Below are 14387 nucleotides of genomic sequence, written 5' to 3'. Positions count from 1 at the left end.
GAACTACATTCACAAGGAAGAAGAAATAACCACTTTATTTAAATAAAACAGCAAATAGAAGGGAAAAAAGATGTGGTCTGTTAATAAACAGAAAACGTCACAGCACCAGTTAGGTTTTATCTCAAATGATCCGTAAGAAAGTCTGGGACACGGCACGTCAACATGGAGACTCAGGAACACGTCTTACACATAAGATGGTGAGATGGTGGTGTTCTGGAGCTCAGATGTCCCACCTTTCGTCCAGAACTCCATCGGTAGTGAAGCCACCTGATTTTACAGGGACCAGCCTGTAGGAGAGAACTTCCTGAAAGGATTTGGAGTTTGCGTACAGCAGGAGGAGACACAGATGGTCATTCCCAACATGAGATTCGCGAAAGTGGGATCGTTTGATGGGACATCATTATCTGCAAGAATTTGTAAGTGTCCTCATGATCTCACCACCGGTGTGAAATAAAACACTTCTGCAGAAGGACTTTACACCAAAGCAAATGCGTGAACTCTACAGTGCAGGTTACACAATCCAGACTAGTTGCTCTGGATCTTCCTGGATTGTGGCAGATCCAAAGACCCCAGTATAAACCACTCGATAATGGAGCTCGTCACACCCACACAAGTGCAGAGAACCCACAAATGTATACACTAGGCAATGTTTGCCACAATACAATGTTCATCTTTACGACACAGGAAGGTCTCTCTGTAGCCAGTCTGGATTATAAGTATTCTCTAGAAGATCAAACAGACAAATTTTGCACTTTATAATTGCATTGTACCCTTTCCATTTAATTTCATTTTACGGAGTGCATTTTACCCGGGCGCAAAGCAGCTTTCTCGGAATCCGTGTCTAACCCCCGTTGATGTTTGGAGGAATTCTTAACACTCAAAAAATGGAAAACGGTGGTGATGGAAACTCAATAAACACCCTAACCCTAACACATACCAAACACACTCATGATTCACTCTGTCAAGTCAAATTCTCAATATGTGCGTTAAATGATCATCAAAAGCACAGATCTGGGGATGTTAGTGTTGCTTCGAGTGATGGTCGCTGGGCTGTTCTGGTCGGTCACTCCAGATATCAAAGGCTGAACACTGTCTTTAACCTCAGCAGACAGAACCGCTATGACCAAAATTGAGCATGATGCGTCGACCCCTAGGCCCGAAGTGGGAGGGATCAGCCATGAAAAGACTGAGCTTAGAGAGGTGAGCGGGGATGACCGCAAGTTTAGTGGCAGCTAACCCTAACCGTTACACGCAATGGCAGTTCCTGGCCTTGCTTTGTTAGGATGGGGGGGGATCCCACTGGGCCCCCAAAGGGGGGGCTTCACTGTCATTTTAAAGAGGGTGTGTGAGAGAGAGAGAGAGAGAGAGAGAGAGAGAGAGAGAGAGAGATGGGGAGAGAGAGAGGGGGGGAGGAGGAGAGAGAGAGAGAGAGAAGGGGAGAGAGAGAGAGAGAGAGAGAGAGAGAGAGAGAGAGAGAGAGAGCCCTTCCTGTTCTCCTTTATCCTGCTCTGCAGTTGTGTGTGTGTATGTGTGTGAGCATGTGTGTGTGTGTGTGCGTGTGTATGTGTATGTGTATATGTGTGTGTGTGTGTGTGTGAGCGTGTGTGTGTGTGTGTGTGTGTGTGTGTGTATGTATGTATGTGTGTGTGTGTGTGTGTGTGTGTGTGTGTGTGTGTGTGTGTGTGTGTGTGTGCACGACTTCCTTGTCTCTCACCTTGCTTGGTTCCAGCTCTGTTGACTGTCTGTAGATGCATGCTGTACGTAAACTGTGGCTTCTCTCCCACTGTGGTGTGTGACCTCCTCCCCCTGCTCACACATGGAATGAGATCCTTTGTGTTTGGGGGAGGATGGAGGAGCAGCTTGGAGGCCAGGAGGTCGAGGGTCTGCTCCCCTGAGAGCACAACGTCTGTTTCTACAGGGAGGGTGGGCGCTGGAGAGGGTACTGCCCAGTGGTCAACCCTAAACCCTAACACTATAACCCTAACACTATAACCCTAACACTATAACCCTAACCCTAACACTAACCCTAACACTAACCCCTAACCCTAAACTCTAACCCTATAACCCTAACACTATAACCCTAACACTAACCCCTAACACTATAACCCTAACACTAACCCCTAACCCTAACCCTAACACTATAACCCTAACCCTAACCCCTAACCCTATAACCCTAACACTATAACCCTAACACTAACACTAACACTATAACTCTAACCCTAACCCTAACACTATAACCCTAACACTAACCCCTAACACTATAACCCTAACACTAACCCTAAACCCTAAACCCTAACACTATAACCCTAACCCTAACTCTAACTCTAACCCTAACCCTAACCCTAACTCTAACTCTAACCCTAACTCTAATCCTAACCCTAAACCTAACCCTAACCCTAACTCTAACTCTAACTCTAACCCTAACTCTAACTCTAACCCTAACCCCAACTTTAACTCTAACCCTAACCCTAACTCTAACCCTAACCCTAACTCTAACCCTAACCCTATAACCCTAACCCTAACACTATAACCCTAACCCTAACTCTAACCCTAACTCTAACCCTAACCCTAACCTAACACTAACCCTAACCCTTATCCTAACCCTAACTCTAACTCTAACTCTAACTCTAACCCTAACCCTAACCCTAACCCTAACTCTAACCCTAACTCTAACTCTAACCCTAACCCTAACTCTAACTCTAACTCTAACTCTAACCCTGATTTCAAGGACATTGTCTTAAATAGAAATGTGATAAACAGGTGTTTTCTGGCTGTGATAAACAGGTGCTTTCTGGGTTTGATAAACAGGTGTTTTCTGGGTGTGATAAACAGGTGCTTTCTGGGTTTGATAAACAGGTGTTTTCTGGTTGATTAATAGACTTTGCACATATGACAATGTGACGTCAGTCAGAAGGTGGAGCAAACCAAGCCTGGGAAACTGACTACACCTCCACCCGACTTCACACGCACAGTGCTACTGGGAGTACAGGCAAAATGACAATCTGACACTTAGTTTAAAATGATTACAGTATTGGTAAATCACTAAAACTGTTGATATAAAAGACATACATTCTTCCGTCTTCATTTGTTTATTTCCAACAACAGTAATAGTGACTGAAATCCACCAAAAATGTAATCTGAACAATATCAATATTTTCTCTTTATTAGTTCTAATAAAAGTAGATTATCTATGTGCCTGATTGATTAGCTACTAAAGTCTTAAAACAGTGAGCCTAAGATAGATAGATAGATAGATAGATAGATAGATAGATAGATAGATAGATAGATAGATAGATAGATAGATAGATAGATAGATAGATAGATAGATAGATAGATAGATAGATAGATAGATAGATAGATAAAATCAGGCCGAATATCCCAGTAAATAATAATATGATGATGATGTTTTGATGATCTGTTTGCACTTCGTGCTTTGATGCGGAGCTGAAGCTCGCGCCCCGGACCCTGGGCTCGTGCACAGCTGCTCTTTTGTTGGATTGGTGGAGCCGCGCGGATCGGAAGTAGTGCGTTCATGCTAATGAGGCGCGAGGGGTTGGAGATATTTACGTTCACGGGGAGCCGCCCTTCACTCGCGCACATGGCTGCACGCAGATCGTCTTCGCGCCACTTTTGCTAATTTACCATTTCGCACAATAACGTGGGCCGCGTGCGGGCTCGCCGTAAAAGTTTTGAGTCTCAGTTTGGCTGCCCGGACGACGCGCGCGTGTGAAGATGGAGGAGTTCGCGGGTGAGTGCGCGCTGCGTTACTGATATCAGCCTGCCGCTCGCGCTGCCCTTCGCGCTGCTGGCCGGGACTCGCGTGGTCTCGTGCAGCCGTCACCGTACACGGCGGGGAGGTCCGCGTGTTTCAGGCGAGCGCGCTGGCGGCAGCGTAGCGTAGTGCGGGGCGCGTGGCGACTGGAGAATGAGGGAGATTTGAATCGCGTGCTCACGCCGCTGCGGCGCCCCCGCGAGCGCCTCGCGTCCCTCGCGACCGCTTCGGAGAATTAAAGTTACCGGAGCCGCGTGACGGCGTTTTAAACACCCCCCGTCCGCGTGCGAGTTAAAGCGCCTGCAGAACAAAGCGGCGGCACATGGAGCACGCGGAGGCCGCGCGCTCGGCACATGGAGCACGCGGAGGCCGCGCGCTCGCATGTTAGCCACCGACGGAGCTACGCAGACAAAGACGATATTTTCGGTGAAGTATTAGGACGTGTGCGACGTGTTTTACATCGGTGGCCTTTTGAGAAGTAAAGGTGAGTTATGATGAGGAGAGAGAGAGACTGGTGTTGTTAGCCGAGTTAGCCTAGCCTAGCTTAGCCTAGCCGTTTTGCTCCTCTGGTCTGTGCTGATTAAAGTCTCAAACACCGGGCCGTTTCGCTCCGGCGGGCTGTTTTTTTATTCTCGGGCTGTTTCGTTTTATTTATTTTTGTTCCTCGTTGGTGTTAATGGTGCTGGTTAGCTGTGGCGCTAACGCTCCGTTAGCTGTAGCTCTATGAGCTAGCGTGGCTAACGTGAGGTGAGGGCTAACTGGTCCCAGTCTGAGCGCCGTACTGGGCTGCTGTTTGACCCGGTTTATCGGCCGGTTTGTACGCGTGTGCGGGTTTGTACGCGCGGGTGCGTTTATCTCTCGTGAGTCGACTTCAGTAGTTTACGGTCCGGCTCGCGAGCTCACCGGCGCCATGTTAGTGTGCGCGTGGGGGAGGGGGAGCCGTGGCTCCACCGCGCATGCGTGAGCTGTACGGCCCCGCGAGCTGCGCACTTCATTCATGTTTTTACTTCATTCACGAACACCCGGGCGCCGATCAGTAATCGATAAACATTCGATCAGTAATCGATAACTGAACTCGGTCGGTTGCCGTGCTTCTCGTCACGCGCGCGCCCTAGCACCGATCTCGTATTGTTGTGGCATGTGCGCCGCACGTGCCTTGCTGCTCAGTGCCTTAACTGCGCTCTGTTTCCCCCTTACAGAACTTCAGCGCAAGTTGCCGAACCCCCAGCTGGAGATGGGGCGTCCGGCGGGGTCAGACGGTGTCACGGTGCTGCCAAAGTGCTTACAGTGCAGGTAGCGCTATGACTGGTCTACTGCAGTGGAGGCACTTCTAGCAGGACCCTGGCGATGGCGGCGACCCAGCGGACGGCCGCCTGTGACTGGCTTTGTGCTAAGGTGCATTTAGTGCAGATAGTGGAGTAGACTAGACACCTACTGCCCTAAGTGCTCCTTTTGGCATGAGGGGCTGTGACTAGCATCAGAAGGTGTGAAGAAAATTATTTTCCTTTTATTTTTTAACCCCCAGGACCTACCCCCCACCCCCACCCCCCTTCCCAGTTTGGTGCAGTTCTCTGCTAGTTTTGCATAGTTGCATTACAAGAAAACATGAGTTGTGCAAATCTATGCAAAACTGATGGTGGCCTGCTGCGTCTCCCGCTCAGAGCTCCCGCAGACGGACCCCGAGGCCGGGTCGCCGGGCGACCCGCTAAGTTCGAGCAGTGCTAAAGTGCTTATAGTGCAGGTAGTGTGTGTCATCTACTGCAGTGTCAGCACTTAAAGTACTTCCTAGCTAAACGCATCTGCAAGCAGCCATGCTGAGGACACGCCCCTCGCACCCACCCACATGCCGCTCTCGGTCAGTTTTGCTGGTTTGCATTCAGCTTGTTCCACCGGCCGCTGTGCAAATCCATGCAAAACTGACGGGAGGCGGTGCGGCCCGAGGCTCTGCCCATGCTGATGTAGCTCCTCCTCCAACCCTGGTCCCTTCCTGCGCAGGCTGGGATTGGCGTCAATGCTGGACCCAGAAGCGTATTGCACTAGTCCCGGCCTGTGGAGGACGGCACGGATCACGCCGCAGCCGGTGAGCGGAGTAGCAGAGTGATCGCACGCTCCGGACACGGGAGTATCTCGGCTTCCTGGGATTTTTAAGCATGGTTTTGAGTGTTGCATGTTTTCCATGATTGACTCCATTATGTGTGATTTTCAAAGGTGTTGTGCTACATCTGACAAGCTTTGGGGATACGTTTTTTAATCATTTCCAGGAGCAGTTGAACTTCCTGAACTATTATTCAAAACCTTGTATACGAGGGTTTTCTTTTTTTAACCCTTTGCATTACTCAGCTGTAATTTGGCAATGTATTGATTAAAAAAGATGACTACTGTAGCAGCCGTGTGACTTTATTTTAAGAGCGCCAATGCTTCCCTTTCTTAACTGTACTGTGACAGGGTGAAAGCTGTTTTGCTCATTTTAATCTCATGAGATCTCTTGTACTTTTACTTTTTATTCTTTCCCACCAAGTAATGAAGGAAGGCTTTCTGTCACGCTCACTCCGGCCCCCGCGTGGAGAGGGCCAGTTTAAGGTCGTGGATCAAACCAGACTGGCCTATAGTTTTAAAGTGACGCTTGTGCTCCTGAGTGGCGGCCAGCACACTTCTCACCCAGCTGAGCTGCGCGCTAAAGGTTTGGTTCAAACTAAGTGCAGGTCCAAAGCTGGAGAATGTCAGAGCCCAGAGGAAGCACGGTTTGCGCACGGGCGTCAGACGGGTGGACACAACGGTTCTCCTGAGTTATATAACGCAGGTGGGAGTCATAAGGGGGTCCAGCAGTGTTTCAATGAAGCCATGCTGCGGTCAGTTTGGGGGTTAGTCCCTAATGTCCAGGCGCAGGTACGTGCCTATTCTGCTCGTGAGCGGTGGAACAGAGAAGGTAAATTGACGGCGGCGCTTTGACGCGCCCTGAGCTGCGTGTTGAAACCCAAACGTTCCTTGCGGGGTAAAGCTGTTGCGCGCAGGTCAAGCGTCAGTCCATGTCTGATCCACGCCGCTGGTCTGGGGTCTGGGGTCAGTCAGGACACGAGGTGCGCGAGCTACAGTAGTCCGTCTCAGGTGTGTGCTGTCATTTCTGAGATTGTAGTTCAGACGTGAGCGAAATCTGCTGGTGCACCCAGACGGTGTAACTTGCTCTGATCTGTGCGTCCACACACCAACACCGCACACTGCCGTTTACCGATGCGCATGCGCATGAACCGTGCCACCAGAGACGGTGGTCCCTGCTCAGATTACACTAACGCACACGCAGGGCCGGGTTTCCCTGATCTTGGTTAGAATAAATCATGTAACTCTACTGCTGAAGCAACAACCTGTACCGGTGTGGGACGAACGCTTTGCACGAGCGTGGTCCTCCCCGTTAATCCCGGAGCGTTTGTGCGGTGACGTCGCTATCGCGCACTCATCGACTTTCCCGTCAGAAAGTGTCCTGCTGCACTTCCGAGGATGAAAGCGACTCTGTAATTCTGCTAAAGCGGGTGTTTCTTTCTTCCTTCGTTTGGTGCCACGTGCACTTCTGCGCGGTTCCCGACAGGTGGCTCTGGGACTCTCCGCAGGCACGGGACGCGCGAGCCTCTTCTCCCCCCATCCGCGTGTGGAACAGTGGCGTGAGGCGAGCCGGACGAGGCGCCTCTGTCGGGGAAGTAACTGGACTTTAAAACTGCAGACGCGTCACAGAAGTCGCCCGCCCTCGCCCCGACAGCTCGCGCGCAGCTCGTTCCCGCAGCTCGTCGGTGGCGCATTTCCTCGCGCGGAACACGTCTGATTCACCCGCATCACGTACTGCCGGAATCGTTTCGTGCTCAGCTGCGAGGTCGGCGCGCGCACTAACTGCGGCGGAGACATGGGAATCCGAGGGATTTGGGTCTGCGTCTGCCTCACGGCGCTCGCGGACGTGCGCTCGCAGAGCCTGACGAAGTGCGCGAAGGTGCGCGAGGCGTTTCAGCTGAGACAGCTCGGCGCGGCCAAGGCGGCGCCCGACACCTCGAGCGCAGGTAACCCTACCCAGAGGACAAACACGCGCTCACTGACAGACCTGACGGGTACGTAGCGTGCGCGCTGCGCGTGGGGATCGAAGTTAAAGTGGGCAGCGACCCCCCTGCTGTCTGAGTCAGTGGTAACTTATTTTAAGGAGTTAGTTTCGTTCAGAAAGAGATCATCGCTCTCAGGCGTCCCTGGTTGGCTTCTGCAGCTTCTGCTTTCGTTCATTTGGCCCGCGAGCCTTTGGACCACACAGCATCCTGCCGAGTTACAGCCATGCCAGAGCTACCGTCGCTGGCAGGATCGGAGGAGTGTGTTGGAGAGGACACAAGGAGGTAGGGGCGTGTCGGAGAGGACACAAGGAGGTAGGGGCGTGTCGGAGAGGACACAAGGAGGTAGGGGCGTGTCGGAGAGGACGGAAAGAGGTAGGGGCGTGTCGGAGAGGACGGAAGGAGGTAGGGGCGTGTCGGAGAGGACGGAAGGAGGTAGGGCGTGTCGGAGAGGACGGAAGGAGGTAGGGGCGTGTCGGAGAGGACGGAAGGAGGTAGGGCGTGTCGGAGAGGACGGAAGGAGGTAGGAGCGTGTCGGAGAGGACACAAGGAGGCAGGGGCGTGTCGGAGAGGACGGAAAGAGGTAGGGCGTGTCGGAGAGGACGGAAGGAGGTAGGGGCGTGTCGGAGAGGACAGAAAGGTAGGGGCGTGTCGGAGAGGACGGAAGGAGCTAGGAGGGTGTCGGAGAGGACAGAGGAAGGACTGGGTTTTTCTAGGAAAGAGTTTGGTGTTTCAGCTTTCCCAGATTTACAGACGGACCTCTAAGTGCTCAAAGCGCCATGGCCTAGATAATCCCATTACAAATCCTGTTCTAAGCGGTTTTATTCGGCGTCGTTGCATTTCACGGAAACGTTGATCAGCGAGGATGTAAACTTCACAAATCCCTGCTGTGTCATTACCACAGTTAACGTGTAGCGTTGGGCGAAATGGATCAGGTCATGTCACGGCATTTTCCTAGAATGAGAATATTAATGCGCGTCCTTCTGGCCGTTCATGCTGGTCAGTACAGATTATAACAATATATTTTGATAATGCGATACTTTGATATATTTGTTGATTTACAGGTTTTCACATTATTGATTTCACCATGTTTGATTACACGTGTTTTAGCACCCAGACGTATTTGGCTACATCACACACCGAGCTGACGTCACGGGAGTGTAGCCATAGGCGCCTCCTGCACATGTGATGGGTTTTTTCCCCATTTTATTTGATCGTGACGTTTCTTTGGGACAGATTTGAAGTGTGGCTGTGTGAAGGGGAACCTGTTTACCTTCCTCCAGCTTCTCTCGTCATCAGAGAGGGTCAGGCCGGGTTCCTTGTGCCAGCATTGGCATAATCTAAAAAAAAAAAAAACCTGCATAATTCACACTATCTGAAAATCCAGTCCCCGGCGCTCCCGGGTTGGCTCGACGCCGCCCACCAGGTTGACCAGGTAACAGTCGTGTGCGAGGCCCTGTTCACGGCTCGCCATCTGCATGCCGTCTTGAAAGGGCACCTGATCCGGGCGGTGGAGTGGAGAGGACGGGGTTCGGTCCGGGAATGACATTAAAGGAAGGATGGGAGTGCTCGCACTGTGTGCGGGGAGGAGAGACACCGCGCCCCGGTACAGCGATTTCACGGCTTCTCAGCCTGGTGGCTGAGTGAAGGGGTCAGCAGTGCCAGTGCGGTAGCTGTCGTGAGAAGGGTCAAAGTTGAAGGTCAACTTGAAAGTGGAGCGGGGGTGCTGTCACAGATAGGCTGGATAGTGGGAATTTCTGAGTGTTTGGTTAAATTCTCTCATTCTCTCACACACACTCACAAACACACACACAGTTCTGTGTTGTGTTGTCCCAGATAGTTACACACACACGGCAGTAGAAAGTTTCCTTTGATGTCTCACCACAGTAAACGTAAACGTGAGAAACACACACACACACACACACCTCACAACCCAGCACCGAAAAAACGCACACACGCATACACACACCCAGTACCCAACACACTGCCCTCACCCAACTCAATACACAACACACACACACACTTCACACAACCAGTATACAACACACACACCCGCACACCTCACACACTGGAAGGGTTACGTTTACTAGCAAAGTGCCTGTACTTTCTATAAATGTTTGTCTGCTTCTAGGGTTAAGGTTAGGGTTAGGCGCTTATTTTGAGAGTGAGTGTCCGTCTCTGCGGTGGCCACCTTCTCCAGATGCCTATCTGTCTTTCCCCTTCCTCTGTAAAGTAGCCATTTCAGAACATAGTTCAGACAAACTCGTAAAGAACGCTGACCAAGGGGTGCCTTTCAGAGCCCTCCGGACTGAGAGAGGCTTGTGTGTGTGTGTTTACGTATTTCGGTTGGGTCAGTCTTGGCATTCTCTCGCAGCAGTGTTTGGAAGGGACATCAAAGAGGCATTTTGGAAACAGCACACGTCAGGATTCCGGGAGTGTGTGTTGGCTGTTCTGTAGCCGCTGTGTGTGTTTCTCCTCAGTGACGAGGTCGGGGTGGAGTGTGCTCTGTGCTTGTCCTGAGCACGTAGTCCTGTAAGTGTGTCGCTGTTTAAGCACATGGATGTTTAAGTGTGTAGTTCTTTCAGTCGCCCACTAAGTACTGAGTTAATGGTTTCACCCTCTGAAAACCTGTTGAGTTTAACGTATGTAGTTACTGCAGATGGGAGCATGTTCCTCAAAGTGTCTGCTCCTGTTTCAGAGGTCCTCTCTAACCACTAACCTTAACTCTAATTCTAACCTTACCCCTAACCCTAACCCTAAACCTTAACTTTAACTCTAACTGGTGTTTGGGTAGGTCGTTACGTCTGGTCCCCGGCTGATTCTGAATCAGGTATTTCTTCAGTCAGGTATATCTGATGGCTGCAGGCAGGGCCTAGGCAGGCCCTCCCCCCAGGGCTGCGTGTGCGTTTTAGTGTGCTGCCTAAGGTCCAGATCGTGTGAGCGCGTCTCCTTTATCTCCGTCCACGCCAGCCGGAGTGGCCGAGGAGCTGCGGGTGAGAAACACACAGTCTTGATGTCTCACGCTCTGCTCATCACTTCTGACACACAGACACACGCACACTGCTGTAAACAACAGCAGAAGCTCCACAGGCCGACGGAAGTGTTTAAACGCAACCAGTCTCAGCAAACACTGCTTGGCTTTTTTTCCATCTTCAGTAAGTGTAAGGTGTGTGTGTGTTTGTGGTCTACACAAGATCAGCACAAGGGAGCTTTTCAGACCTGCATAGCGTAAACTACTTTCAGCATGCGTGTATGAGTTTGTGTGTGAGTGAGCGAGGGTGTGTATGATTGTGAATGTGTCAGTTAGTGTGTGTGTGTGTGTGAGCATTTGAATGAGAAAGTGTGTGTGTGTGTGTGCGCGCGCATGTGTGTGTGCGTGTATGTGTGCGCATTTGAATGAGAAAGTGTGTGTGTGCGCGTGTGTGTGTGTAAAAGCTCAACCCCCTGCTGTTCCACAGGTCCAGACCTTCAGATGACCTCCTCCACCTGCCGGTCACACAACCTCACCTGCTGCACCAAGAAAATGGAGGAGCGGTACCAGGTGGCGGCCCGGCGGGACTTCCAGAACCTTCTGCAGAAGTCCTGCTCCAGCCTCAAGCTCTTCCTCAGCCGCAGTGTGGCTGCTTTCCAAGGTGAGGCAGGAGTGGGCGGGGCGTTTGTGCGTGGAGGCTTCTGGATGTCGCCGGGCTGTGAGGTCACAGGGTGCTGTGATGAGCTGCGATCTGGGAGATCTAATGACCATTCATAACCTTCAGTCCTCAACACACACACTTTCAGCCTCTGTTTATAGCACCTGTCGAAAACAAACAAACCTGTAATCTCTCAGACTGTACCACACCTCCCCTCTCTCTCCTCCACCCCTCGCTCTCTCTCTCTCCTCCACCTATCTCCACCTGTTAGCTTTATTGGTCTGACAGGTCAAATGTAGGCTGCCTGAGCTGTACAATTTATCATGTTATGCCTAAAATAAATACATTTAAACAAGAAAAACAAACTGAAAGAATGATTACATTATCAATAAATTAATGCATTATCAATATAAATGAATACATTATGAATAAATGAATACATTATCAATAAATGAATACTTAAATGAATACACTATCAATAAATGAATACTTAAATGAATACAACTAATTGAGATTACAAAGTAGGAATGAAATAAAATGAATAAAAAAGAGACAAAAGACAAAAGGTTCTCCTGTGGGTTCTGCTGTGGTTTTTCTACTTCCTGTTAAAATCCTCCGTTCTCCAACAGTTTAGGAAATGTGAGGATCTCTCTCTCTCCCTCTCCCTCATGCTCTCTCTCTCTCTCTCTCTCTGATGCTGCTTGCTGTCCCTCCAGTGTGTCAACCACAGAAATAAAACATACCACCGCGCCACCTCACAGCTTGGGCGCGTTTGATTTGTGTCACGCAGTCGTAGACACAGGTCCACCCCCCACCTACCCACAGTGTGTGAACGTTAAACAGGAATGTTTGTGGTCTTACATTAACAGGATATTTCACAGTCCTGCCAGACTGGGCCCGTAGGGAAAGGGGGCGGAGCCTGATGTGTCAGGACTCTTTGTCTGTGGTGACATGAGCTCCTCCGTCTCGGTCAGAGAGCTGAAATGTGTGGAGAAGGCGAGGTGAGGTTGTGCGAGGTGAGCTGAACCCCTCCCACACGCTCACATCTTCCCAGACTTTCCTCATCTAAGCAGGCATTAAACTAAATCACCTGAATTGTCTGTTTTGAGGCTTAGGGAACTTTTTTTTTCTTTTTTTTCTACCGCGTTGCCATGTGACCTGCTGGAATGCTGGGCGGTTGCTGCGGTAACCACTGTGTTTAAATGGCCTTTGAGAGCATTGTGGAGGCTTTGGTCTGGGGAGGCTCACAGGCCGGAGAAGACCCGGGCGGACGCGCGGTACAGAGGGGACGAACAAAGGGTCACGCAAGAATGTGATGCCAAGAGACTATGGAAAACACAATATAAAAGTAGTGTAGTGTATGTAGGGTGTAGTGTGTGTAGTGTGTATGTGTAGGGTGTAGTGGATGTAGTGTGTGTAGGGTGTAGTGTGTGTTGGGTGTAGTGGATATAGTGTGTAGGCTATAGTGTGGGTGTAGGGTGTAGTGGGTGTAGTGTGTGGGTGTAGGGTGTAGTGGGTGTGTAGTGTGTGTGTGTGTATGTGTGTGTAGGGTGTAGTGTATGCAGTGTGTAGGGTGTAGGGTAGTGTGTGTAGGGTATGTAGGGTGTAGTGTATGTAGTGTGTGTATTGTGTAGGGTGTAGTGTGTGTGTAGGGGGTGTAGTGTGTGTATCAGTAGTGTAGGGTAGGGTGTAGTGTATGTAGTGTGTGTATTGTGTAGGGTGTAGTTTGTGTAGGGTGTGTAGGGTGTAGGGGATGTAGTGTGTGTGTGTGGGGGGTGTAGTGTGTGGGGTGTAGTGGATGTAGGGTGTAGTGTGTGTGTGTGTAGGGTGTAGTGGATGTAGTGTGTGTGTAGGGTGTAGTTTATGCAGTGTGTAGGGTATGTAGGGTGTAGTGTATGTAGTGTGTAGGGTAGTGTGTGTATTGTGTAGGGTGTAGTGTGTGTGTGTAGGGAGTGTAGTGTGTGTATCAGTAGTGTAGGGGATGTAGGGTGTAGGGAATGTAGGGTGTAGGGGATGTAGGGTGTGGGGGGGTGTAGTGTGTGGGGGGTAGTGTGTAGTGGATGTAGGGTGTAGGGTGTAGTGTGTGTGTAGGGTGTAGTCTGTGTGTGTGTAGGGTGTAGTGGATGTAGTGTGTGTGTGTAGGGTGTAGTTTATGCAGTGTGTAGGGTGTAGGGTAGTGTGTGTAGGGTATGTAGGGTGTAGTGTTTGTAGTGTGTAGGGTAGTGTGTGTAGTGTGTGTGTGTAGGGAGTGTAGTGTGTGTATCAGTAGTGTAGGGGATGTAGGGTGTAGGGGATGTAGGGTGTAGGGGATGTAGTATGTAGGATGTAGTGTGTGTGTGTGTGTGTAGGGTGTAGTGGATGTAGGGTGTAGTGGAGGTGGGGTTAGGGTGTGTAGGGTGTAGTGGATGTAGTGTGTGTAGTGTGTAGTTGGTGTAGTGTGTGTGTAGGGTGTAGGTTGCAGTGTGTGTGTGTGTATGTGTGTGTGTGTGTGTAGTGGATGTAGGGTGTAGTGGATGTAGGGTGTAGTGGATGTAGTGGGTGTAGCGTGTAGGGTGTAGTGTGTAGGGTAGTGTGTGTATTGTGTAGGGTGTAGTGTGTGTAGGGAGTGTAGTGTGTGTATCAGAGTAGTGTAGGGTAGTGTGTGTGTGTAGGGTGTAGTCTGTGTGTGTGTAGGGTGTAGTGGATGTAGTGTGTGTGTGTAGGGTGTAGTTTATGCAGTGTGTAGGGTGTAGGGTAGTGTGTAGGGTATGTAGGGTGTAGTGTATGTAGTGTGTAGGGTAGTGTGTGTATTGTGTAGGGTGTAGTGTGTGTGTGTAGGGAGTGTAGTGTGTGTATCAGTAGTGTAGGGGATGTAGGGTGTAGGGGATGTAGGGTGTAGGGGATGTAGTATGTAGGGTGTAGTGTGTGTGT

General features: G+C 50.4%; 1 protein-coding gene and 1 long non-coding RNA gene across 2 annotated transcripts in view; both read left to right on the top strand.

The window, feature by feature from the left end:
• Positions 1 to 3585: 3585 nt before the first annotated feature.
• LOC118242721 lies at positions 3586 to 6155 on the top strand. Its single transcript, XR_004777003.1, has 2 exons — positions 3586 to 3748; positions 4972 to 6155. It is a non-coding gene; the product is annotated as an uncharacterized LOC118242721 (long non-coding RNA).
• An 827-nt stretch (positions 6156 to 6982) lies between these two features.
• gpc5a (glypican 5a) overlaps positions 6983 to 14387 on the top strand; it is a 115145-nt gene continuing 107740 nt past the window's right edge. Inside the window, exons 1-2 of the mRNA XM_035534615.1 lie at positions 6983 to 7812; positions 11307 to 11480. Coding sequence (XP_035390508.1) covers positions 7662 to 7812; positions 11307 to 11480 — 325 coding nt within the window. The 5' untranslated portion in view covers positions 6983 to 7661. The remainder of the gene's footprint in view (positions 7813 to 11306; positions 11481 to 14387) is intronic.

The sequence above is a fragment of the Electrophorus electricus genome, chromosome 16 (genome assembly GCF_013358815.1).
Source record: "Electrophorus electricus isolate fEleEle1 chromosome 16, fEleEle1.pri, whole genome shotgun sequence".
NCBI lineage: Eukaryota > Metazoa > Chordata > Actinopteri > Gymnotiformes > Gymnotidae > Electrophorus > Electrophorus electricus.
This window is presented reverse-complemented; position numbering and strand designations above follow the sequence as displayed.